At 42.8% G+C, this 27,383-nt stretch overlaps 1 protein-coding gene across 3 annotated transcripts in view; it reads right to left on the bottom strand.

The window, feature by feature from the left end:
• Nucleotides 1–20,608: 20,608 nt before the first annotated feature.
• The window catches only part of EIF2AK3 (eukaryotic translation initiation factor 2 alpha kinase 3), an 82,828-nt gene continuing 76,053 nt past the window's right edge, over nucleotides 20,609–27,383 (bottom strand). For all 3 annotated transcript variants that reach the window (XM_055540283.1, XM_055540282.1, XM_055540284.1), the window contains 2 exons: nucleotides 24,047–24,109; nucleotides 20,609–21,810 (listed from right to left, as the gene is read on the bottom strand). In XM_055540283.1, coding sequence (XP_055396258.1) covers nucleotides 21,610–21,810; nucleotides 24,047–24,109 — 264 coding nt within the window. In that variant the 3' untranslated portion in view covers nucleotides 20,609–21,609. The remainder of the gene's footprint in view (nucleotides 21,811–24,046; nucleotides 24,110–27,383) is intronic.

Here is a 27,383-nt window from a genome sequence, read left to right as displayed (position 1 = left end):
GTCCAACTCTCACATCCATACATGACCACAGGAAAAACCATAGCCTTGACTAGACGAACCTTTGTTGGCAAAGTAATGTCTCTGGTTTTGAATATGCTATCTAGGTTGGTCATAACTTTCTTTCCAAGGAGTAAACGTCTTTTAATTTCATGGCTGCAGTCACCATCTGTAGTGATTTTGGAGCCCAGAAAAATAAAGTCTGACACTGTTTCCACTGTTTCCCCATCTATTTCCCATGAAGTGGTGGGACCATTTTTGCCATGACATATGAGAAGGCATCCCCTTTATAGGATCACACTAAACACTGGTGTTTCTGTAGGGAATCTTGTTAAAATGCAGATTCCAGTTCAGGAGGTCAAGGATGGAGACGAGGGACTTCCCTGGCGATCCAGTGGTTAGGATTTCTCCTTCCAGTGCAGAGGACGTAGGTTCGATTCCTGGTCAAGGAGCTAAGATCCCACATACCTCACAGCCTAAAAAACATAAAAAAAGAAGCAATATTGTAACAAATTCAATAAAAATTTTTAAAATGGTCAATGGTCCACATCAAAAAAAAAAAAGAAAAAGATTAAGAAAAAAAAAAAAAAAAGAATGAGAACAAGATTCTGTATTTCCAAACAAGCTCCCAGATGATGCCAGTGCTGCTGGGAGATAAATCACACTTCAGTAGTGATGCTATACACAGTACTCTATTCCTTTTCACACTCCATTACTTATAGATCCAATTCTTTTTCATGACAGCCTGATAATCCATTGAATTGATAGATTTTGATTTATTATTTTCATATTGGTGGATAGTCATGCTTTTTCCAATTCCCTCTCTACAAATAATGCCACAATAATTATTCATAAACATATATCCTTACAAATGGTGCTTTGATTTCTATTAGGCAGAATTGTACAAATGGGATTTCCAGGTCAAACCATGTGAGTATGTAGTGTTAATAGATCCTATCAGAACAGCCTCCTTCCTGCCAGCAGTGGGTAAGAGTGCCTCTTTTCCCATCTCCCCACCAGCTTGTGGATATTATGAATCTTTAAAAATTTTGCTAATTTGATAAGATGGAAAATGGTATCTCATCATGTTTTGTTTTGGCGGTTTTTTTTGTTTGTTTTTGGCATTTTTTTTTTTTTTGGCCACACCACAAGACATGTGCGAACTTAGTTCTTGGATTGAAACCAAGTCCCCTGCAGTAGAAGCATGGAGTATTAACTGCTGGTTCATCAGAATGTACCATCATAGTTTTAATTTAACTTCTAGCAATATATTGAATCTTTTGGCTACTGAATCTAACCATTGGGTTTCTGAGTTGCATCTTTCTCCCTTGAGTTATTTATCTTTTTTCTCATCAATTTATAGGAGCTTTTTGCACATTGGTCGATATAAACATTTATCTAGCACATGCTCCAAATATGTTCACTATTTAGTTTCAAATATAAAAGTTTAAATATGTAATCTGCATATATTTTCTCTGGAATATGTTGTAAAATGAAGAAAAGTGTGAAGAAGAAAAAGAAACCACCTGTAATCCCACTGCTCACTGACAACTTTGGTTGACTTTTTGATGCCCAGGGAGTCAAGGTAACTCTTAAATTATTGTGCAGTGGAGCCAGACAAAACTGGAAATCCACCAGTTTGGGGGAGCCAGGCAAAACTGGGGTTCCTGAGTTCACAATTTACCAGCTGAGGAGTATTCCAAAGACTTATTTCATCTCTCTGAACAGTAACTTACTCATCTGTAAGGGGTATTAATAATGCTCATACCTTTTGAGTGAACATAACACCTGTGATACAGTCTGTGTTTAGTTATATGCACTTATATTTTATTTATATATATATTTATATATATATATATAATATTTATATATATTATATGCACAATATATTTTACATGTTTATATGCATATTTACAAATCTCACACTGAACACATTATTTTACATTCTGCTTGGTCTTGTTGCATTAAGTAAACACACTATTACTCAACCTTAAACCTTCATAAATATTATTGCACGGACTAATTATTGCATAATTAGTATTGTTCAGCATCCAAGTTTCCAATGATGTATTTTCTCTTACAAGTAACGTCACAGAATAAACTTTTCTCCAGTTCAGTAGAAAAAGAAAGACGAAGTTACTGGGTCAAAGTGTATGAATATGTTCTTGATGTATATTACCAAATCACTTACTAAACAGGTTTGGTTTTAAATTTTTATTGAAGTTGGTTTACCATGTTGTGTTGTGCCTCTTAGTCCCAAAGCCCAATCTCTGGCCCCTCCCCCTTTCCTCTTCTCACAGGTAACCTCCAGTGTGTTCTCTATGTCTGTGGTGTGTGTGTGTGTGTGTGTGTTTGTCGCTCAGTCGTGTTCAACTTTGTGACCCCATGGACTATAGCCCACCAGGCTCGTCTGTCCATGGGATTTCCCGGGCAAGAATACTGGAGTGGGTCGCCATTTCCTTGTGTGTGTGTGTGTGTGTGTGTGTGTGTAACTGAATATATGTATAATGGAATATTAGGCTTCCCTGGAGGCTCGGATGGTAAAGAATCCACCTGCAATGTAGGAGACCTGGGTTTGATCCCTGGGTTGGGAAGATCCCCGGGAGAAGGGAATGACAACCCACTCCAGTATTTTTGCCCGGAGAATGCCATGGACAAAGAAACCTAGTGGACTACAGTCCGTGGAATCGTAAAGAGTCAGACATGACTGAGCAACTTACACTAACTAATAATGGAATATTACTCAGCCATAAAAATGAACGAAAATTTGCCATTTGCAACAACACAAATGAATCTGGAGGGTAATATGCTTAGTGAAATAAGTCAGACAGAAGAAAGACAAATACTGAATGCTTTCACTTATATGTTGAATCTAAAATATAAATGAATAAATATAACAAACAATTGGACTCACAGACATTTGTCTCCTCATCAGTTGTAAAATGCTTCCTACCTAGTATGTTCCCTTCTCCCTTACTGTTATATTCTTTAGTGAATCTCTTTTATCCATGATGCCTTCCAACATGTCCATAAAAAAGGTATCTAAGAACGAAATTGCACTACTTCTCAGTACTTGTTAATAACTAACATTTTCCCCAGTGTTGTCATGTGAATTAGCTGTTTGAACATATAGTTTCTTCCACAAAATGACTTAGTTGAGGTGAAAACATGAATAATATTGTTTTCTTTCTTTTTTTTATGTCTCCCTCTCTCTTTACATGTTTCTTTTTAAAAATACTTATTTTTGACTATGCTGAGACTTTGTTGCTGTGCACAGGCTTTCTCTAGTTGCTGCCAGCAGGGACTACTCTCTAGTCGTGGTGCCCGGGCTTCTCAGTGCGGTGGCTTCTCTCCTTGTGGTGCATGGGCTTGGTTGTTCTCAGGCACGTAGGATCTTCGCAGACCAGGGATCCAACCAGTGTCGCTTGCATTGCAAGGTAGGTTCTTAACCACTGGACCACCATGGAAGCCCCCTTTCAGGGGTTCATCCTAGCGTTACAAGGGGTATGACTGGGTCTGCTTAAGATAGACAATTGAGAGTCCAGACGTACCTGGACAGCTCCAGGACTGGACAGGGCAAGAAGACTAGCTGAGCCCTGGGTCACATGGAGCAGGAGAGGACAGTGGAGGGGAATCCCAGGAGAGATCCGCTTAAAAGAGGAGGATGAGACCCCAACACGCTGCATATGAGGCACTACCTTCACGTTCTCAAGTCTGAAGGCTGATAAATTGGGCTTTCTCTGAGCAACAGCCACTAAAGTCCCAAGTTTCTGCCTCAGAAATCTCTTGACTTGGCTCTTCCTCCGGACGCGCTGCAGCAGTGTCCTCTGTTGGCACAGGAGCGCCCCCTGCAGTTCCTCCTTGTATTACCCCTAGAGGAACCTTAGAAAAAAGGTCTGATTATTGCTCATCTCCCTGAAGAACCACACCTTTGGGGTCGTCACAGCAAAGGCCCTTCATACGTGGCATCAACCTTTCCAACCCCACCTCCCTGCCTTCCCTACACACACACACACACACACACACACACATTTCACACTTCTGTGCTTTGCACTTGCTGCTTCTGTCTGTCTGCTAGAAAGTCCTGCTTTCTCCCAACTGCATTATCACCTCCTCCAAAGAGCCTGCCTTGATAATCTCCTGTCCCAAGAAGTTTGGGTTCTTAGGTCCTTTCATTTTTCCATACTTTATAGGGATGCTGTGAGGGTTACATGAGTCAATGCCTAGAGCCTGGCAAACAGTGAAGGCTCAATAAGAGTAAGATATTTTTAATTTTTATTTTTATTATCTTTACAATGATTAGGGCTTCCCTGGTGGTTCAGACAGTAAAGAATCTGCCTGCAATGCAGGAGACCAGGTCAATTCCTGGGTCGGGAGGATCTGTTGGAGAAGGGAATGGCAACCCACTCCAGTATTCTTGCCTGGAGAATCCTATGGACAGAGGAGCCTGGCAGGCTACAGTCCATGGGGTGGCAAGGAGTTGGACATGACTGAGCAACTAACACTTAAGATTATTACTTAAAATATAAAATTTTTATTTATCTTGGTGGCTCCTGAGACCTGGCACACAGCAGGTGCTAGATAAACACCGAAGGAATGAATGGCAGAGGACAGGCTTTCCAAGCAGAGACACAGAAGAGAAGTAGTCCCAGGCCTGACCTCCAGACATTTCTGTAGCTGCTTTCCATGCTCTGGCCTCCAGCTGCATCAGGCTCCAGACAAGGTGGTCTGTCCAACTTCAGCCAGCGAAGCTCTCTGTACCTGGCCATGTCAAGTGAAATTACCTGGGCAGACATTCTCGAAGATGGCCCACACCTTTGCCCACTGAATTCTACTGTCTACCAATCAGAGTCATCTTTGGGAAAAGCAGGATGGTGAGAACTTCAAATAAAGTTTGTCAACCCCCCGCGCCATGCCCCCACCCCCAATATCCCTGACCCCATGCCTTCCCAGTCCTGATCCTAGCCTGGACCGGTTGATCAATGGATCCAGGAGAAGCCTGCTATGGCCAACAGACATGGCAATTTTCTCAGCAGAAGGCTTTTAGCTCCATGCCTGGTTATTCCTGCATGAACATGGCTGGGTACTAGTAACCACCCCATCTGTCTTCATTGCTTTCCATATTTAGAGCTCCCTGAGGTCCCCGGGGAATAGGAGTAGAGCACAGAATAGGGAGCAGGGGCTATGGAGGGGACCCATGTGCCAATCCCAGTGTCAGGCCAGGCACATGCCTTATGAAATACCCCTCATAACCATTGAGGAGATAATCTACCTCTCACTCTGCTTTATAGCCGAGGAACCTGAAGGTGATTTAGCCAAATGTCACAGGATCTGAAGCTTGGCTTCTTTCTTTCATGAAATCCCATTTCCATTAAAACCTTCAGTTTTTTCATCTGTAAAATGAGGATAATTATACCCATCTTACAAGGTGCAAATGTGCACGTTAGTTGCTCAGTCGTGTCTGACTCTTTTGTGACCCCATGGACTGTAGCCCGCCAAGCTCCTCTGTCCATGGAATTCTCCAGGCAAGAATACTGGATTGGGTTGCCATTTCCTTCTCCAGGGGATCTGCTCGGCCTAGGTATCAAACCAGGGCCACTGCACTGCAGGTGGATTATTTACCATTCAAACCAGTACATGAAACATGATAACACAGGGAACTATACTCAGTACCTTGTAATAATCTATAGGGGAAAAGAATCTGAAACAGAATATATATATATATATATATATATATATATATATATATATAACTGATTATATATATAAGTGAATCACTCTGCTGTATACCTGAAACTAACACAACATTGTAAATCAACTATACCTCAATTTAAAAAAATAAAGAGGTGTACTTAAAAGAAAATAAAAAGAATGTACATTAATGGATATTTTAAAATTTTTGGTAAATGTTAGTAAAGTGTTTTACTTCATTTGCTTAAGACATGACACATGAACTGAGCTCCCTGCCCCCACCATGATGTCAACCTGATGGGATGTTTTTGTCATTCCTTGGCCTGGGGTGGGGCCTTGATGATGAGGCTGCAGAAACAGGACTGGGAGGCTTCTCTGAGATAATACTAACAGCCCTTACATGTGTATATTCTTCAGCGTTTACAAAACACAATCGCAGATGCTATCTCCCAAGATGTTCATCTCATCTCTGTGACTTGGGAATTCTTAGCCCCATTTCACAGAAGGATAAGTACCTAAGGCAGGGCAGGGCTGCAGACCTCAGGCTTGTGCTGCAGTGTGCCCTCTTCTGGATCAAGTGGCCGTCCACTGTGGATTGGAAGTCACGCCTAGAAGGCAATACTATCTGAGCACCTTGATAAAATGCTGATTCCTCAGCCCCACCAGGTGTGGGTGGAAAGTCACTAGGTCTGGAGCAAATGTCAAGCATCTGCATTTTTATCCAGTTTACCTGGAGATTGGCTCCCTGGTGCTCTGAGAAGCAGCAGAAGAGAATGCCGAGTTCCTGGAAGTCTTGACAAGATCAGCCAGTAGTAAATCTCTGATGGAGCTAAATCACAAAGTGGGGTGCAAGAGACAGCATGGAGGGGTGGAGGTGGATCAGAGTAGCAGCTTTTTTTTTTGACCGAGACACACTGGCTTATGGGATCTTCCTTCCCTGATCAGAGATTAAACCTGGACCCTTTGCAATGAGGGCTTCCCTTAGTGACTCAGCAGCAACCCGTTCCAGTATTCTTGCCTGGGAAATCCCATGGACAGAGGAGCCTGATGGGTTACAGTCCATGGAGTCATAAAAGAGTCGGATACTACTTACAGACTAAACAACAAACAACAGCAATAACCTTGGCAGAGAAAGCCCCAAGTCCTAATCACTGGACCGTCAGGGAATTTCAACACCTATTTAAATGTCTCAAGAGTATTTTGGCCACACAACAAGCCAGAACGTGTGCATTAATTTCCAAACATCTCCCTTGTGGCTCAGCTGGTAAAGAATCCACCTGCAACGTGGGAGACCTGGCGTCGATCTCAGGGTTGGGAAGATCCCCTGGAGAAGGGAAAGGCTACCCACTCCAGTGTTCTGGCCTGGAGAATTCCATGAACTATACAGTCATGGGGTCACAAAGAGTCAGACACAACTGAATGACTTTCACTTTCAAAATATGTGTGTATGTGTTTATACATATGTATGTACACATATACACATATGTGCACATACGTGTACACATATGTGTATGTGTATATATGTATATGTTTCACTTATAAGAAGTACTTGGAGTAGTCAAACCAATAGAGACAGAAAGAGAAATGGTGATTGCCCAGGGATAGGAGGAGGTGGAAAGGTGATGATGTAAAAGTTCTGGAGGGGGATTGGTGATGGTTACACAAAAGTCTGAATATACTCAATGCTATTGAACTATACACTTAAATGTGGTTTGAGTGGTACATTTTATGTTATGTGTATATTTTATCACACACAAAATATATAAATATGTGTGTGTGTTAACTCACTTAAGTCGTGTCTGGTTCTTCATGTCTGGCCACCAGGCTCCTCTGTCCATGGGATTCTCCAGGCAAGAATATTGGAGTGGGTTGCCATGTCCTCCTCCAGGGGATCTTCCTGACTCAGGGATCGAACCCACATCACTTTATGTCTCCTGCATTGGCAGGCAGGTTCTTTACCACTAGTGCCACCTGGGAGGCCTATATATATATATATATATATATATACGTGTGTGTGTGTGTGTGTGTATGTATTTAGAACACAAATGAAAGAAGCATCTGAGTCCCTTACATACCAAAAAAGAAAAAAGGCCAACAGTGCAGGAGAAAAATTATTTTTGAATTCAACTCCTTACTTGTTTGCAAATATTTGTTTAATGGTATATGCCAGGCACAAGTCTAAGGGCTGGGAATACAGCAAGAACAGTAAGACAAGGAGATTCCATACCAATTGGAAAAATGATAATAAACTAAAAAGAAAAGCAAGAAGGCTGAGCACTGAAGAATTGAGGCTTTTGAACTGTGGTGCTGAAGTCGATAGACTTCAAGAGAGTCCCTTGGACAGCAAGGAGATCAAAGTGTCAATCCTAAAGGAAATCAACCCTGAATATTCATTGGAAGGACTGATGCTGAAGCTAAAGCTCCAGTCCTTTGGCCACCTGATGCAAAAAGCTGACTCATTGGAAAAGATCTTGATACTGGGAAAGACTGAGTGCAGGAGAAGAAGGAGGCGTCAGAGGATGAGATGGCTGGATGGCATCAATGACTCAATGGACATGAGTTTGAGCAAGCTCCCGGAGTTGGTGATGGACAGGGAAACCTGGTGTGCTGCAGTTCATTGGGGTTGCAAGGAGTTGGACATGACTTAGCGATTGACCAACAGCAGGAGATGCTGGTAGAATTAACCATGGCCCAGTTGTTTATGCTACTTGTAGGTGGCTACTCATAGTTCCAGTCTTCTCTCCACACTATCATACTGAGGCTAGGCTACTGGAGGACTGCTGAAATAAATGGAAAACCTCACCCACATCTACCTCAAACGTTAATTTGCTTATGAATCATTTGGGGGCTCCAGTTAAAGTGTGGATTCTGAACCAGCCAGTCTGAGGTGTTGAACCTGAGATTCTGCATTTCTGCCCACACTCCTGGGCCAGCAGGACTATGACTGTTGAGGCTTGTGGTTCCCAGCCTTGATTGTATCTGGGAATCACCTGGGAGCTTAAAAAAAAGCCTGGTGTCTGGACGTCACAGACAGAGAGTGTGGGTTTTTAAGGCTGGAGTGTGGCGGGGGGTTAATGGCATTTTTAAAGGTCCCAGTATTCTAACCTGCTGCAGAGATAGAAAAGCAGAGCTTTAAAAATCATCCAGGGAGTTTTTTTTTTTTTTTTTTTTTTTAATGTAGGTTCCCAGGTGGCTCAGTGGTGAAGAATCCGCTTGCCAAAGCAGGAGAGGCAGGTTCCATACCTGGGATGGGAAGATCCCCTGGAGGAGGGCATGACAACCCAATCCAGTGTTCTAGCCTGGAGAATCCCATGGACAGAGGAGTCCATGGGGTCGCAAAGAGCTGACAAGGCTTAAGGACTAAACAACAACATATTCTAGGATAACAATTCCTAAAGCCTTTGATTTTTCAAACCTTAGAAAAGGTTCCCAAAGAAATGTGCGATTTAGCAGGCACCCCTAGAGACTCCACTGCCCATGAATCGCATTCACGCGGGAGCGCTCCCCCTCCCGCGCTCCAAACGATGCCCAAGGCCAGCGATTATCTGAATCAGATACAGCGGGTTTGGACTCCAGGCTCATTCAATAGCTGCATAATTGCAGGTAAATCACCTTAAAACAAAACAAAACAAAACCTTATTTGCTTTTCCCACTAAGGTTAATGTAGTGTGTGGCTATTTCTGAAGAATAGATTCCACAAGGGGAATTTCTGTATCAAGAAGAATTTGTTTGCAAATTTCAACAGATACCAAAATTCATTCAAATGCATTCTTCTTTGCATTCCTAACACTGTGGAGAATTCTTTTTATCACACACGCACACCCACAGGTGAATCTTTCAAATTCTTGCCATCGACGAGTGGAAAAATGGGATCCCCGTTGTTGCTTTCGTTCGTATTTCCCTGTTGAGCAGGGAGGTTGAGTTCTCTTCATTCATATATTTATTTTAAAATATTTACAATCCGCCTGGTGTGCCTGATTATCCTTATTGTGGGTAAATCCTTCGACTGTTTTCCTTTCCTCCGCTATAGAATGGAGGCAATACTGTCTCCCAAGGCGGTTGTGAAGATTAGAAGAGATCTCATGAATATACAGTGCTTAGTATAGGAGTGGATGTACAGTCGGCGTTCCAGGAATGTTTGCCTTTGAAACTCGCGCAGGAGCCCACCCTACCGCGGGCAGCAGGTCTGAGCCCCAGGCAGGTTCATTCCACCCAAGGGAGGGGAGAGGGAAAGAGGGGGCTGGAGGTGGGAGGTAATTAACAACGCGGAGGTACCAGCTCCTCCGCGCAGCGCACACCATTCGCGCAGCGTCCGCGATCCATCACATCCCCACTAAAGTACCCCCTGTCCAGTTCGCCTTCCTGCATCTGCCCCACATAGGGACAAGCCACTGGACCGACTAGGTACCACCCAGTCAAACCCCACGGTCCGCGGAGCTCCAGCCTTCCCTCGGTGTCTTATCGCCCCCACGTGGTCAATCGGAGCTGTCTTCCTCCCGGACCGGTCTTGGCACCAACAATTCCTGGCGCCGCTCCCGGCTGCGCAGGAGCCAGACATCAGACCGCGGGCCAGAGAATAGATGTCTCATTCACATACCTTTGGTCTTCAAACCCTCTGGCCACCCTGCGCCCCGGCTCCCCGCGGAGTCAAACCAAGGAAGATTCTCAGGCTGCCCTGTTGACCTGAAGCTTAGGGTCAAAGTTCTGAAAGAAAGGGGGAATTTTCAGCACCACCCCCCACCTGCCTGGCCCCACAGGGCAGCCCCACACCCCTCGGGTAACAAAGGGCGTCTCTTGATTACTTTAATAATAACCACACTTTCATCTTAACCTAACACATTATCCTCGTAACATCAACTGTCAGCCTCTGGTCTTTGTCATATGTATATTCAATGTCTGTAGTTTTGCAGAAACAGTATGAAATTTATAAGCTACATATTTTACTTTGGGATCTTTCCTGCTTTCGTCTCCTGTTTCCTTCTTTTCTACTCCTTGAGGGTAGTTAACAGCCAGGGGTTCTTTCTCTATCTTTCTGTCTCCCCCATCAGGTAATCGTAGATTTGCATATATGCACTTTTGTGTGACTCTTTAACTGAAATTATGTCACTTAATCCTCATAGTAACTCTGCAACAAATTATGCCCATTTTATGTATTTAATTTTGACTGTGCTTGGTCTTCGTTGCTGCTCCGGCTTTTCTCTAGTTGCAGGCAACAAGTGGGGATTAGTGTTCATTGCAGTGTGTGGGTTTCTCATTGCAGTGGCTTCTCTTACTGTGGAGCATGGGCTCTAGGGCACTCTGGCTTCAGTAGTTGCAGCTTGCAGGCTGGGTTGCTCTTTGGCAACTGGGATCTTCCCAAATTAGGGATTGAACCCCTGTCTCCTGCATTGGCGGGTAGATTCTTTTCCACTGAGCCGCCAGGGAAGCCCTATTTGTTTACTTCTATTGTTGTTTTCTTTTTTGGCCATGCTGCAGGGCATGGGGGATCCTAGTTCCCAGATCAGGGAGGGAAACCGAGCTCCCTGCATTCGCAGTGGGGAGTCTTAATCACTGGACCACCAGGGAAGTCCCAAATTATACCCATTTTAGACTTGAGGAAACTGAGGTTATGATTTTGTTTTCATTTCTATTTATTGAGTGTTTACTACTTGTAGGATTCTGTGCTAAACGTTATATATCTTATCCCCTTGATCTTCAAAACCTGTTACTTGCAGTTGTGGAAACAGATTAAAGAGCTCAAGGAAAATTATAATAAACAAGTAAATAGTAATATGGCTGATTGTGACTACAAAGCAGTCTCTCTTTTTACCTGTCACTCTTTGAAATTGCCCTCTGGATTGAAGGAAATTCAGATGTGAAATTGTGGGTAGTGGGATGATAAGTGGATTATTACAAGCTTCCTGTTTTGTGACTGTAGTTATTTTAACAATGGTGTTGGTTCCTTATGGATAAAACTGCCGTGAAAATATCTGAGTTGCAGAGGGCCCAGCAGAATTAAATGAGACCATATCACATCTGTCTAAACTATAAACAGCAGGATACAAAGATGAGATCAATTAAAATAGTGGAAATAGTTTATTGGTTTCCTTTTTCTTGTTTTATTAATTGATATTATTTGATATTTTATAATTTTATTTTACTTGTTTAGTTTTGGCTGTGCTGTGTTTTCACTGCTGTACACACTTTTCTCTAGTTGTGGTGAGCGGGGTCTACTCTAGTTTCGGTGCACTGGCTTCTCATTGTGGTGGTTTCTCTTGTTGCAGAGCATGGACTCTAGGTCTCACATGCTTCAGTAGCTTTGGCTCCCAGGCTCTAGAGCACAGGCTCAGTAGTTGTGATGCATGGGCTTAGTTGCTCCGTGGCATGTGAAATCCTCCCGGACCAGGGATCGAACCCATGTCCCTGCATTGGCAGTCGAATTGTTTATTACTGAGCCACCAGGGAAGCCCTTGACTATTGTTAATCCTGAAAATAGTGCCTCTGTTGAAAGAGGTCAAAGGATGGATGAGATGAAGATTGGAGTTAATAATCTCTTCCTTTGACCCTCCTCCCCTACTCCTCTCTCCTGAGATAACCAGTGTGGTGTTTGGTGTAGGTACTTCTAAACTTTATCCCGATGAAAATATTCCATTTAAACAGATATAGAAGCCATTCCATTTGGCTGCAATCATACTACTCACACTCCTCTGCAACCTGGAGATTTGTCATTTATCTGCTTCACGGACATTTAATCATTCCATCTAGGCTGCTGACTCATTTACAACATATCAGAGTACAACTGTATCTTCATCCATTCAGCCTTTAGTCTGAGTATTTCTTCAAAAGATCCTTTTGAAGAAAGAACACCCTCTCCCCTTCATTACTTCTCAGTATCAAAGCCTCTCTCTGCCACTGGGCAAATTTCTGACCTTTCTGGGGAGTGACAATTTCTTCTGTCTCCTGAAAGCACCTGAGTTCTGACTAGTGAACTCTGCATTGTCTGGGCTCCTTTTCCTACCCATGTTCTTTCTGCTAGCAACAAAGCAGATGCCAAGGTTGAGCTGATCCCAACCTTGCTGTTATCCTTCCTGACATATTCTCTGAGTGAGCTCTTGTTGTTCAATAGGTCAATCATGTCTGACTCTTTGCAATCCCATGGACTGCATCATGCCAGGCTTCCCTGTCCATCACCATCTCCCAGAGTTTGTTAATTTCATGTTCACTGAGTTGATGATGTCATCCAACCATTTCATCCTCTGTCACCCTCTTCTCCTCCTGCCCTCAATTTTTCCTAGTATCAGGGTCTTTTCCAGTAAGTTGGCTCTTTACATCAGGTGGCCAAAGGACTGGAGCTTCAGCGTCAGCATCATTTCTTCCAATGAATATTCAGGGTTGATTTCCTTTAGAATTGACTAGTTTGATCTCCTTGCTGTCCATGAACAGTATGAAAAGAGTGAGTTCTAAAAGTCCTTATTTCCCAGTTCATCCCACCCCTCTTTCCTTCCCCATTTGGTATCCATACATTTGTTTGTTTGTTCTCTGTGTCTCTATTTCTGCTTTGCAAATAGGTTCATCTGTACCATTTTTCTAAATGAATTGTGAGATTGGGAATGACATATATATACTATTTATACTGTATATAAAAATAGACAACAACTAAGAACCTACTGTATAGCTCAGAGAACTCAGTACTCTGTGGTGACCTAAATGGGAAGGAAATTTTTAAAAGAGGGGGGATATATGTATACATATAGCTGACTCACTTTGCTGTACAGTAGAAACACAACATTGTAAAGCAACTATACTCCAATAAAAATTGATTTTAAAAAAGTTAAAGTAGAACTACAAAAAAATCATAAAATAAAAGTTCCCTTCTTTTCAGGAGGCAGAAGACGGGGAGCCTCCCACTGCAACAGCGCCTGGAGAAATCCTTCCATTCTCAGCACTAGAGAGTGATGACAGAGGAGTGGCCCTGGGCTCCTGGGAGCCAGCCCAGGCTTAATCACTGGACAAGAGGTGTCTTCTGGCTCCCACAGACCAGGCACAGGTCCTTTGCCCCCTCTGCTGGGTGAAGGCCTCTCTCTCCAGTCCATTCTCTTCCTCACTTGCCACAGGGATCTTAAGGATCACATCACGTCTGAGCCTCCCTGGCTCAGAAACTTGGAATGGTTTCCCATTTTCTCCCGACTAAAGCCCCAGGTTTTTTTTGTTTTTTTGTTTTTTTTTTTTTTTTTTTACCACAGAGACCTGGGAAATCCATTATTTTCAAAAGGCAGCAAACCAAACCACCTCCTCCTTCTTTTAGATTCTATGGAAGTTTCTGCGCTAGAAATCCAAGAGCCTGGGAAGGGAGGTAGGAGGGAGGTTCAAGAGGGAGGGGACATATGTATACCTATGGCTGATTCAAGTTGATGTTTAGCAGAAACCAACACAGTACTGTAAAACAATTATTCATCAATTAAAAATAAATAAATAATAAAATAAACCTTAAGAAAAAAAGAAATCCAAGATTCATCTTTTTCACCTCTACCACTTATTCACTGACTTTATTTTTTGGGGCTCCAAAATTGCTGCAGACGGTAATTTCAGCCTTGAAATTAAAAGACGCTTGCTCCTTGGAAGAAAGTTATGACCAACCTAAACGGCATATTAAAAAGCAGAGACATTACTTTGCAGACAAAGGTCCATCTAGTCAAAGCCATGGTTTTTCCAGTAGTCATATGTGGATGTGAGACTTGGACTATAAAGAAAGCTGAGTGCTGAAGAATTGATGCTTTTGATCTGTGGTATTGGAGAAGACTCTTGAGAGTCCCTCAGACAGCAAGGAGATCCAACCAGTCCATCCGAAAGGAAATCAGTCCTGAATATTCGTTGGAAGGACTGATGCTCAAGCTGAAACTCCAATACTTTGGCCATCTGATGGGAAGAACTGACTTATTTGAAAAGACCCTGAAAGGGTCGGTGATGCTGGAAAGATTGAAGGCGGAAGGAGAAGGGGAAGACGGAGAATGAAGTGGTTGGATGGCATCACCAACTTGATGGACATGAATTTGAGTAAGCTCAGGGAGTTGGTGATGGACAGGGAAGCCTGGCGTGCTGCAGTCCATGGGGTTGCAGAGTCGGACACAATTGAGCGACTGAATTGACTGACTGACTGACTGAATTATTCACTTAATTCCAGTGTCCCTGGCCTTCCCGCCTCAAAAATAATTGTCAAGTTCTTTTATTTCTCTCCACTCCCATTACGGAGATCTCACTTTCTCATTCCTCCCCTCCCCACCAAGCCTTTGATTGGGCTGTTCCTCCTGCCTTCCCCATTTTTCTTATTGCACCAGCCCGAGCAGGGGAAGCAGCAAAAGAAGCTACTCTCTTGCTCTAAAGAGGGATGCTGAGCCAAGGATGAGGGATGCTAAAGCTGTTGGAAGTAGCCAGTACATATTGCCCTAGGTTTATTATTTTAAGTCATTGCCCACTTGAGGAATTTAAAAGTAGCTCATGGCAGAGGCATTATGGGACTTGTGATGGTTGAATTTTTTTATGTCTGGCATGTTTAAGTCAGTCACTGTGGACCTGCTTGTTATGGTGTTCTCATGATGTCTGGAGGAGGGGGAATACCTTTACAGGTGGAAGAGTGTTTTCTATTCCAGCTCTCAACTATATATTTTCCTCAACTTACCATGGAGTTACATACCCATACACCCCTAAGTCAAAAATGCATTTAAATCAGCCAACCTTCTGAATATTATAGCCTCACCTATTTTAAATGTGCTCAGAATATTAGCCTCAGTTCAGTTCAGTCCCTCAGTCGTGTCTGACTGTGCGATTCTTGTGGACTGCAGCACACCAGGTTTCCGTGTCCATCACCAACACCTTTAGCTTACTCAAACTCATGTCCATGGAGTCAGTGATGCCGTCCAACCATCTCATCCTCTGTCATCCCCTTCTCCTCCTGCCTTCAATCTTTCCTAGCATCAGGGTCTTTTACAAGGAGTCAGTTCTTCACACCAGGTGGCCAAAGTATTGAAGCTGCAACTTCAGCATCAGTCCTTCAAATGAATATTCAGGACTGATTTCCTTGGGATTGACTGGTTTGATCTTCTTGCACCCCAAGGGACTCTCATGAGTCTTCTCCAACACCACAGATCAAAAGAATCAATTCTTTGGTGCTCAGCTTTCTTTATGGTCCAACTCTCACATCCATACATGACTACTGGAAAAACCATAGCTTTTACTATACGCAACTTTGTTGGCAAAGTAATGTCTCTGCTTTTTAATATGCTGTCTAGGTTGGTCATAGTTTTTCTTCCAAGGAGCAAGTGTCTTTTAATTTCGTGGCTTCAGTCACCATCTTCAGTGATTTTGGAGCCCAAGAAAATAAAGTCTGTCACTGTTTCCATTGTTTCCCCATCTATTTGCCATGAAGTGCTGAGACCGGATGCCATGATCTTAGTTTTTTGAATGTTGATTTAAGCCAGGTTTTTTACTCTCCTCTTTCACTTTCATCAAAAGGCTCTTGAGTTCCCCTTCACTTTCTGCCGTAAGGGTGATGTCATCTGCATATCAGTCAGGCAAAATCTTCTAATACAAAGCCTATTATTATTTTTAATTGCACTGGGCCTTTCATTGCTGTGGCAGGCTTTCCCAGCTGCAGTGAGCGGGGACTACTCTCTAGTTGCGGTGCGCATGCAGGCTTCTCACTGCAGTGGCGGCTCTTGTTGCTGAGCACGGGCTAGGTGCACGAACTTCAGCAGTTGCAGCACACGGGCTCGGTAGTTGTGCCACTGGGGCTCTAAAGTGCCGGCTCAGTAGTTGTGGCTCACAGGCTTAGCAGCTCTGTGGCATGTGGAATCTTCCTGGATTGGGAATTGAACCTATTCCGCTGCTTTGGCAGGTGGGTTCCTATCCACTGAACCACCAGGGAAGTCCTCGTTTTTTTAAGATAGTACTGAAAGTGAAAAACAGGATAGCTGTCTGGGTGCAGAATGATTTTAAGTGGTACTTGTTGTTTCTCTTCCTGTGTGGCCGAATTCCCAGCATCACTAGAGAATATGTCACACAATGTATCACTAGCTCAGGAAGAGATCAAAATTTTAAATTCAAAGTACAGTTTCTACTGAATGTATTTCACTTTCACATCACTATAATGTCCAAAGATCCTGTTTGAAAGGTCTGTGAAAGTGAAGTGAAAGTTGCTCAGTCGTGTCCGACTCTTTGTGACCCCATGGACTGTCCATGGAATTTTTCAGGCCAGAATACTGGAGTGGGTAGCCTTTCCCTTCAGGGGATCTTCCCAACGCAGGGATCAAACCCAGGTCTCCCGCGCTGCAGGTGGTTTCTTTACCAGCTGAGCTTCAAGGGAAGCCCCTGAAAGGTCTGTATTACTACTACCACTACTACTAAGTCATTTCAGTCATGTCCGACTCTGTGTGACTCCATAGACGGCAGCCCACCAGGCTCCCCCGTCCCTGGGATTCTCCAGGCAAGAACACTGGAGTGGGTTGCCATTTCCTTCTCCAATGCATGAAAGTGAAAAGTGAAAGGAAAATTGCTCAGCCGTGTCCGACTCGATTTCTTGGGAGAAAAGGTGAAAATGAGCCCCCTGGTGGCAGTTACGGTAGTTGCAGGACTAGAATCTGGAGGGGAAAGTCTCCTTAAGCAAAGTGCCTTACAAATCTAGTTCTCGAAAGAGCAAACGTCCCTGGAAGTGATCCAGAAAACATCCAGAGTTCCTGCTTTGCCCTTGACTTACTCCAGGAGTAAGACGGAGTCACTCCATGATCCGTGATTGCACTGGAAACTTGTTTTGTCTCCACTTCCTTGGAGAAATACAATCACTTTTGCTGTAAATGCATCCATAGGAAAGTATCAGTGAGAAACAATCCGGAAAAAGAAAACTGGAACATCCTAAGTGTCCGCTTTTCTGTTTTCTAGGAGGCAAAGGGCAGGCTAGGTAGCTCGTTTTCAGAATTTCTCACAGTCTTCCTGACCTCTGGACCAGTACTCACTGCCAAGGTATTGCTTTCCTGACTGGGGGAATCTGGAAGCTGTGTGCATGTGCTCACTCCCAGCACAGAGTCTATAAGCTGTGTGACTTCCCTATGGGACCCCAGCCCTGCAGGGGTGGGGGATGTAACCCACTTCAGTGAAAAATGGAGAAGGTAGTAGGCTAAAGCAACAGCATCAGGCAGAGCCAAATGGATGCTCAGGGTCCCAGCCCACTTTTCCTCTCATTTAAATTAAACCCTAAGATCTTGTTCCTTTAGAAAATGTCCAGGATTTGAGATTTTTTAATCTGTTTTTAACATTAGGATTGGTGAACCATCTTTTCTCCTTCACTTTGCAAATATTTATTGCCGTAACTGGTACATTTCCTTTCCTCCTCATTTGGCTATTTCCTGAGGGCTGCAGCTATGTCAGTTACATGTTATGTTCTCCAAATCCAATCTGACAAATAAGTGATCAAGTACCACACCTTATGCTGGATGCTGATGGGATTACAAGAAGGGGTACCCGTACCTTCTGGGATCTTAGCTATTAAGGAGATTGATTTGTACCAGTTACTGGCTCAACTGCATACTGTGGGGCAAATCTGGAGGGAGGGGGCTTGAAAAGATGTCAGAAAAGCAACAACTTGAAGGAGGAGGTAGGGTTTGGAGTCCAGAAAAAGAGCTCTGGGAGACAATGCAGGAGAGTCCATTCTGGCGGCCCCTGAGGAGTTGTCAGGTTCTTGTGGCCCAGCCCCTGAGCTTCCAACACTGCTTTCCTACTGATAGCCAGCAGAGGCACAGGCAGAATTAAAATGAAAGAAGGGGGGCTTGCTTCCCTGCTAATCCATTGGCTAAGACTCCGAGGTCCTAATGCAGAGAGCCAGAGTTCCATCCCTGGCCAGGGAACTAGATTCGAATGTGTCGCAACAAAGATTACAGACCCCATGTGAAAGTGTGTTAGTCTCTCAGTCATGTCCAACTCTTTATGACCCCATGGATTGTAGCCCACCAGTGTCCTCTGTCCATGGGATTTCCCAGGCAGGAATACTGGAGTGGGTAGCCATTCTGTTCTCCAGGGTTCTTCCAGACCTAGGGATCAAACCCGGGTCTCCTGCATTGCAGGTGGATTCTTTACCATCTGAGCCACCAAGGAAGCCCAGGTTAGATACTTGCAAATCCTTAAGACAGCTTGGTATGAGGGAGTAGACAAAAACCTTAACTAGGGACTGGAATTCCTGGGATTTGGTCCCAGTTCTGCTCTGATTGGCTGTTATTAAGGGGCAAATCACAACATCTTTCTGGACCTGAGTTTTACAATAAGAATGGTAATAATAACATCTGCCATGGTATTTTTTATAACTTTTAATTTTATTATTATTTTACTATGTATTTTTATTTATTTGACTCACCAGGTCCCAGTCTCAGCAAGCGAGATCTTTTTTTTTTTTTTTCCAGTTGCTGCATGTGGAATCTGCAGCTCCCTGACCAGGGATCAAACCTGGGCCTCCTGCATTGGGAGCTTGGAGTCCTAGTTACTGGACCACCAGGGAAATCCCTAAATAGCTAGCTCTCAGGGTGGTCGTGAGGGTCAAAGGGTCTGCAGCTGGAACCAAGTTGGCAGAATGGCAAGAAATCAACAGGATCCCTCGCTGGGGTGAAGAGGAAAATAGTAACTGAAGCAGGCTAAGAGAGGAAGAAAAAAAAGAGTTGAACTGGCTAGGAGCCAAGCCGAACAGGGAAGAAAGACAGTTGGAGCCTCGTTAAGCAGTGAGAATCTGGGAAGAGCACACAAAGATCTGTGACGTGTGCCCAGCTTACAAACTGCTCAAACTCTATGGGGCAGACATGACGTGCCTGTAAGATGGAAACAATCATCACAGCCCTGAAGGCTGTGACTGGCGAGTTTGTGCCTGGCAGCTCTGCATGCCGGATGCCTCCATCAGATACATTGTGATCCCAACACAACTGGCTTTGCCATAGCCTTTGCTCTGCGCAGCCTCCCTTTAGGGTAGGATGGTCTTTATGTCTCTGGAACAGAGTAGAAACTGAGCTAATGTGTTTGGATTATGAGTCCAGTGAATTTTGAAAAGGACGTGGTCCTGTGAAGTCTTTGGGAGAGGACGAGAAGATGCCTATTTAGAACAGGTTCAGTTCAGTGTCCGACTCTTTGCGACACCATGAACCCACAGCACGCCAGGCCTCCCTGTCCATCACCAACTCCCGGAGCTTACCCAAACTCATGTCCATTAGAACAGGTTAGGAGTAAGTTTTCTTTCTATTGTCTTAAATTAATTTTTATTGGAGTATAGTTGCTTGAAATGTGTTAGTTTCTGCTGTATAACAAAGTGAATCAGTTATACATACACGTATATCCCCCTTTTGGGGTTTCCTTCTCATTTAGGTCACCACAGAGCACTGTAATAGAGCTCCTTGTGCTATACAGCGTGTGTGTATGTGTGTGTGTGTGTGTGCTCAGTCGTGTCTAACTCTGCGACTCCATGGACTGTAGCCCACCAGGCTCCTCTGTCCATGGAATTTTTCAGGCAAGAATATTGGAGCAAGTTGCCATTTCCTACTCCAGGGGATCTTCCCAATCCAGGATCTGAACCCTTGTCTCTTGCGACTGCAGCATCGTCAGGCAGATTCTTTACCACAGAGCTACCTGGGAAGCCCTGTGCTACACAGTAGGTTCTCATTAATTATCTATTTTATACATAGTATCAATAGTGTATATGCGTCAAGTCCAATCTCCCATTTCATCCCCTGGCCCTTGATGTCCATATGTTTCTTCTCTACATTTGTGTCTCTATTTCTGCTTTGTAAATAAGATCATCTATAAGGAATAAGTTTTCTTGAGAGTAGGGTTATGACTCTTTTGAGACCTATGATCCCATTTTAAAATCTGAAAAATTCCATTTTGGAGCTAGTTCCTTCAAATAAGAATCAACCATAAATCATTTCTAAAAGTTTTATTAAACCATTTAGACTTGAAAGAAGTCACAATAGTTAACACACTTTTAAGTGCGTTCTGTACACCACCAACCCAAATGGATTGAGTTCAGAATTTTTATAAATAAAAAATAAACTTATTTACAGTGAAAAATAAAAACATGTTAGCAAGTTAGATGATTAAACTGTTATCTACAATCAGTTCTGAGACAGTATCAACCTACAGTATTACATTTAAGACATTTAAGATTTCGTTAGATTTAAAAAGTCCATAATTGAAGCAGTTAGTTGTAATATATGATTTGTTTCTTACTACGGCTTTTTTTCCTTCTCCAAGCCAGAATTTTTGACCAATTTACACAAAAAGCTTCATTTTCCTTTTATTGGAGGTAAAAGTACAAAAAACTCTTAAAAACCTTTCTCCCTAGAACTATCTGAGGAATAAAGCTATTTAATGCTACAAATGACCCTAGAAAACTAGCTATATAATTTGTGCTACTTGTCCTCCAAAATAATGCAGCTTCCTAATTCACCCACCAGGGACAAAAATGGAGTCAGCTTTGTTTTGAAATCAGTTTTAAAACTTCCACTATCTCTCTAGAAAGCGTCTTTCTAGAACAATATGGTTACCACCATGTAGGGACTTTCATTTTTCTGTACTATAAAAATATTTCCATTTCGTAATTCTCTCTGTACATTTTAGGGATTGCTTCTACCTCCCTAGGCAAAACGTGAGGACAGAATGCTTGGCCAGCCAGTTTCAACAGACCAACGAGGGAAAGGACCGCACGTGACAGCCCTCCCCTCGACTGGAGCGAAAATCAAAAGTTGGCTCAGATGAGGTGTGAGCTCCAAAATCCAGTTTAAAATCTGATTTAGAAAAGGCAGCCTAAAACAAAATCAAGTGGAGAACCATATTTTCAAGTTTGTGATTTTGGAAAAGCAACATTCCTCTGAAGCAGGCTATTCTGACGTCACTTGTTAGGGGCGCGAGCGGAACTTAAGGCTAATTGCTGGGCAAAGGGCTGTGGGGGCTGCTGGAGTGTCTTGAATGTTTTGCTCCCGGCGAGCTCATGGAGCGAGACCTCTGCCTGAGGAGTGTCTTTTCTGGAAACTCCAAGTCCTCGAAGATCGCGTTTTCAATGATGCTCGCCGCTTCTGGCCGTTCAGTAGGGGATGGGGACAGCATGTCTTGCACCATGGCATACTGAAAGATAAAAATTGTTTTGTGATCAAGGGGCCACTAAACCATTGCCTAAATCAGGAGTCTGCCAAATATGTTTTTGTAACTATGTTAAGTTGGTGAGCCAGTTTCTCTTTTTTTCTAAATTAATTTTTATTGGAATATAGTTGCTCTACAATGTTGTGTTAGTTGTGCTGAATGTTGTCAAACCTGGGTTTCTGGCATTGCAGGCAGATTCTTTACCATCTGAGCCACTTGATTCCATAGGGAATCAGTTATAGGTACACATATATCCCCCCATTTTTGGATTTCCTTCCCATTTAGCTCACCACAGAGCACTGAGTAGAGTTCCCTTTGCTATACAGAAGCTTCTCACTGGTTATCTATTTTATACATAGGATCAGCAGGGTATGTATGTCAATCCCAATCTCCCAAGTCATCCCACCCAATCCCACCCACCTCACCTCACCCTCCCTTGTCCATATGTTTGTTCTCTACATCTGTGTGTGAGCAACTTCTCAGCTCTGCCACTGAAATACAAAAGCAGCCACAGACCGTACGTAACCGTACATAAACAGGTGGGCCTGCCAGTGTTCCCATGAAATTTTATTACCAAAACAGGTAGCAGGCTGGATTTGGCCTATAGGTCATAGTTCGGCCAAGTCTTGCTCCAAATACACATGGACTATTTCAGGTTAATTGGTTGTTTCCTAATATAAAGGGCCTTAAATCACATCTCTGAAACACAATCTGACCTTTAAAATAAATTCATCTTACAATTGCATGTGAATGTACAATTACTTCAATAAAGATTTCAATTAAAAAATAATCATACCAAATAGGGACACCAAGAAGGGACATGTGGACACAGAGAGACGGGGAGGATGGGATGAACAGGGAGAGGAGCGTTGATGTACATACACTCCCATGTGTAAAAGAGACAGCTAGTGGGAAGCTGCTATATCACAGGAAGCTCAGCTCAGTGCTCTGTGATGACTTAGATGGGTGGGATAAGGGGGCAAATAGAGGGATACAAGAGGGAGAGGATATATGTAAATGCATAGCTGGTTCACTTCATTGTACAGCGGAGACTAACACAACACTGTAAAGCAATTATACCCCAATAAATAAAAGAAAAATAAATCATGCCAGTGGTCAGTACCTAGCCCCTTTTCCTGATTTTTTTGGAACCACTTTAATATAACACAGATCCTTGTGATTCCCCCAGGAACTGATTCACCACTTTGCAAAATACACAACAAACTAATTTTTAGTAAAATAAATGTCACTTTAAGTTAGCATATCTCTATATTGTTATAAAGTTCATTTTTAATGCAATCCTTCAATATACTTAAAATACTGAAAGATCAATTAGACTTTTTCCAATTTGATAATTAGCCACAAATTTTAATTTACTTCAACTGAATTTACTAAGAAAATCCAAGATCCATCAATGCGTAAATTTTAAAGTGATATGTTTGTGGACATAATATAAAAAAACAAAAACTGCAAAAAGAAACTTCAAAAGTTCATTACACACAGTTTTCACCATCAAGACCATTTTAACTTTCTCTTCCCACTATTCTGAATCGTTTACTGTTTCTCTGAGGGGTATAATTCCAACACACAAAATCAAGGGAAATGAGTGACTTTTTTTTAAGAAGCTGGTTTTAAAGATCTGTCTCAAATTCATTAAGATAAAGAAATTAATGGCCTGATTATAATGGCAACTTGATTCCTATGAAGGTGAGGTCTTTAGGTTCAGCCTTACTGAAAGGCACGCATAAGCTCAATTGCCCAGTCATGTCACACTCTTTGTGACCCCATGGACTACATACAGCCTGCCAGGCTCCTCTGTCCATGGAGTTTTCCAGATAAGAATATTGGAGTGGTTGCCATGATCGAACCTGCGTCTCTTGCATCTTCTGCATTGGCAGGCAGGTTCTTTACCACTGAGCTACCTGGGAAGCCCTACTAAAAGGTAAGGTTGTTACAATCCCTGAATGGGCTGTCATGCAGCATGGAGCAGACTCCTAGCTGCCAGAACAGGGACCAAACTCGCACCCCTGCAGTGGAAGGTCACACTCTTAACCAGGGAATTCCCCAGCCTTTGGTTTTAACAAGTTGTATGTTGTCAGGATCTGGTCACTTTCCTCTTTAGACCTTAGGCCTCCTCATCTATAAAACGGGGAAACTGATGAACTGACTGCTGACTTCATGTCCTATTTTAAAGAAAATAAAAGATGAGAATTATACCAACCTCACGAGGATATTTTTGAGTAAACAGTGGTGGAAATTTGAGATCTCTTACATCAGTTAGGATCTGAAAAGAAAGAAAAGTGTTACTTATCTTTAAATCCATTTTGATATGTGGATCTATTTAAACAGAGGTATTTTTTGATACTGTAAGAAAGGCTGAACATTAAGCAAATGGAAAATTTATCAATAGCTTTTCCTGACTTGATAATCTACACATCAGTGCTTCCTGGGCACAGATTTACCTGCCACCAAATCACCAAATAATTTACATATATTAGAAATGTACATGATCCTGACATCTGGATTTTAACTGAAAATGGACTGATCTGCATAAAAAATAATTCAATCATTCATGAACACACATTTGTGTTCTTAAGTGGGTAACTTTTTCTACTAGTCATTAATCACTTGTATTTGATATAAAAGGACATAGTGTTCTTTTTGAGTGAAGAAAACTAAGTCAATTGTGCTAAATTCTGAATATAAAAAATAAACTAGCTTTTTGGGAAATTTTCATACAAACAGGGTAACAGTGTCTACTTTGTATGATTCCTTTGAGGTTTAAATGAGGTAATTCAGGCAAACTATTTGGCACAGTGCTTTAAAGTCCACTAAAACATTCTTACTACTTACTTATTTTTGGTAGCTCTGGGTCTTCGTTGCTACACTTGGGCTGTCTCTAGTTGCAGCAAGTGGGGGCTATTCTCTAGCTGTGGTGTGTGCGTTTCTCATCGTGGTGGCTTCTCTTGTTGCAGAACACAGGCTCTAGGCACATGGGTTTCAGTAGCTGTGGCACGTGGGCTCAGTAGTTGTGGCTCAGGGGCTTAGTTGCCCCACAGCATATGGAATCTTCCTGGACCAGGGATCAAACCCGTGTCCCCTGCATTGGCAGGTGGATTCTTTACCACTGTGCCACCAGGGAAGTCCCTGATACTCCTTTTGTAATGAATCAGTTTTGAGAAATGAAATAAAGTATGTCTTCATATTTCTTGAGAAATAAGCTAAAATGTACTTAAACAAAAACATGAACTGGGCTGGCATTTGTCACTTCCCACTAAAGGAAAACAGAAACTTCACTAGAAGAATCTATGACATGGGCCATAGAAGGGAGTGTTTCACCTGCTAATAGGTAGGTCCTAAGAATTGATGCTTTTGAACTGTGGTGCTGGAGAAGACTCTTGAGAGTCCCTTGGACTGCAAGGAGATCCAACCAGTCCATTCTGAAGGAGATCAGCCCTGGGATTTCTTTGGAAGGAATGATGCTAAAGCTGAAACTCCAGTACTTTGGCCACCTCATGCGAAGAGTTGACTCATTGGAAAAGACTCTGATGCTGGGAGGGATTGGGGGCAGGAGGAGAAGGGGACGATAGAGGATGAGATGGCTGGCTGGCATCACTGACTCGATGGACGTGAGTCTGAGTGAACTCCGGGAGCTGGTGATGGACAGGGAGGCCTGGCGTGCTGCGATTCATGGGGTCGTAAAGTGTTGGACACGACTGAGCGACTGAACTGAACTGAACTGAACCAAACAATGTGCAGATAAATGCTGGAGTCTTGAATCACAGAATTTTTAATCCCATAACATGTTTGTTTTTTTTTTTTTAAACCTGCTGCCCTTTCAAAGACATCATTAAGAAAATGAAATGGGAACCCACTGGCTGGAATAAATTAGTCATAATACATGTACTTGGCAAAGGACTTGAAAAGATGATCAAGGTCATTAGTCATCAGAGAAACGCAAACTGAAACCACAATCTGATTGTATTGTACTCCTATTAGAATACCCAAAAAATGTAAAGACTAAAACCTAAGTGTTGATAAGGATGCCGAGGACCTAGAACTCGCCTACACTGTGGGTGAGAATATAAAATGGCACTTTCTTATACAGTTAAACCACTTACACATAATTTACCAATCCTACCTCCTCATTACCCAAGACTAATGAAAAACAGATGTATGTCTACAAAGAGACCAGTTTACAAATGTTCACAGCAACTTCCACTACAGGTGTTTCCAACAGGTAAATGGACACAGGAACTATAGATACCATGGCACGTTACTTAATAAAAAGTACTGACACACTGAGTAATGAGTGAACCTTAAAACCTTTAAGGTGAGTCAAAGAAGGCAGACACAAATTATATACATGTATGATTCCATTCATATGAAACTTTCTAAGACAAAATAGATTAGTGGTTGCTTGGAATCAGGAAGGGATGAAAGAATAGGAGACTGACTGGGAAGGAACAAAAGGCAACTTTGGGGGATGATAGAAATATTCTGTACTTTGAATGTAGTGGTTGTTACAGGAAGGTTTAAAAGTATCAAAATCACATAAAAATGTACAAAGTGGGTACACTGTACTGTATGTACACTGTACTCAATAAAATTAGTTTTTCAAAAAACATCTTGGTCAAATCACTGAATAGTCTCTTTTACATTCACTAATAGAATCTCAGAGGGGTTCTGGCTGAACAACACAGATTTTCTGGAATTCCTTGATGGTCCAGTGGCTAGGACTCTGCACTCCCACTGCCGGGGGCCTGGGTTCAATCCCTTGTCGGGGAACTAGATCCCACATGCCACAACAAAAGATCAGAGATCCTCTGTGCTACAACTAAGATCCAGTGCAACCAAATAAAAAAAAAAAAGAGTAAACATGGCAGATTTGTTTTTTTAACTACATTTCGAAGTAAACAGTTTCACTAAAACAACTCCAAAGAAAGGAAAAACATTTTAAATCTTTAAAATGAGTGCAATGGAAGAAAAGATCACATCTTTGGAAAGAGAGAGAAAGTAGATGGAAACATAGTGTAACTACTTTAGCTCAACAGAGAAAGGTAAACAGGGTGCCCGCAGGGGATGGGCCAACAGATGGGGACTGCTTAGCTGTGTGGAACCTGCAGGAGGTGGGGGTGAGGGATGAAGATGGCTGTAGGAGAGCTGTCGGAAGTTCTGTATATGAAGTGATATTATATACCCCCATAGGACACAAAGGGCTTCCCTGATGGCTCAAACAGTAAAGAATCTGCCTGCAATGCGGGAGACCCAGATTCAATCCCTGAGTCAGGAAGATCCTCTGGAGAACAGAATGGCAACCCACTCCAGTATTCTTCCCTGGAGAATCCCATGGACAGAGGAGCCTGGCAGGCTACAGTCCATGGGATCGCAAAGAGTCAGACAGGACTGAGCAACTAACGCTTTCACTGTTCACAGGACACCAGAGGTTTGTCCTTTGAAGAAACTGAACCAAGGCATTCCAAACAGAGGCATAAGGATGAGTCGGGGGTGGGCATGGAAAACAGAACGAGTGAAGATCTGCAACAATAAGACACTCT

Source organism: Bubalus kerabau, chromosome 11 (genome assembly GCF_029407905.1).
Source record: "Bubalus kerabau isolate K-KA32 ecotype Philippines breed swamp buffalo chromosome 11, PCC_UOA_SB_1v2, whole genome shotgun sequence".
NCBI classification, from domain to species: Eukaryota; Metazoa; Chordata; class Mammalia; order Artiodactyla; family Bovidae; genus Bubalus; species Bubalus kerabau.
Note: the sequence above shows the minus strand (reverse complement) of the source record. Positions and strands in the feature narration are given on the sequence as shown.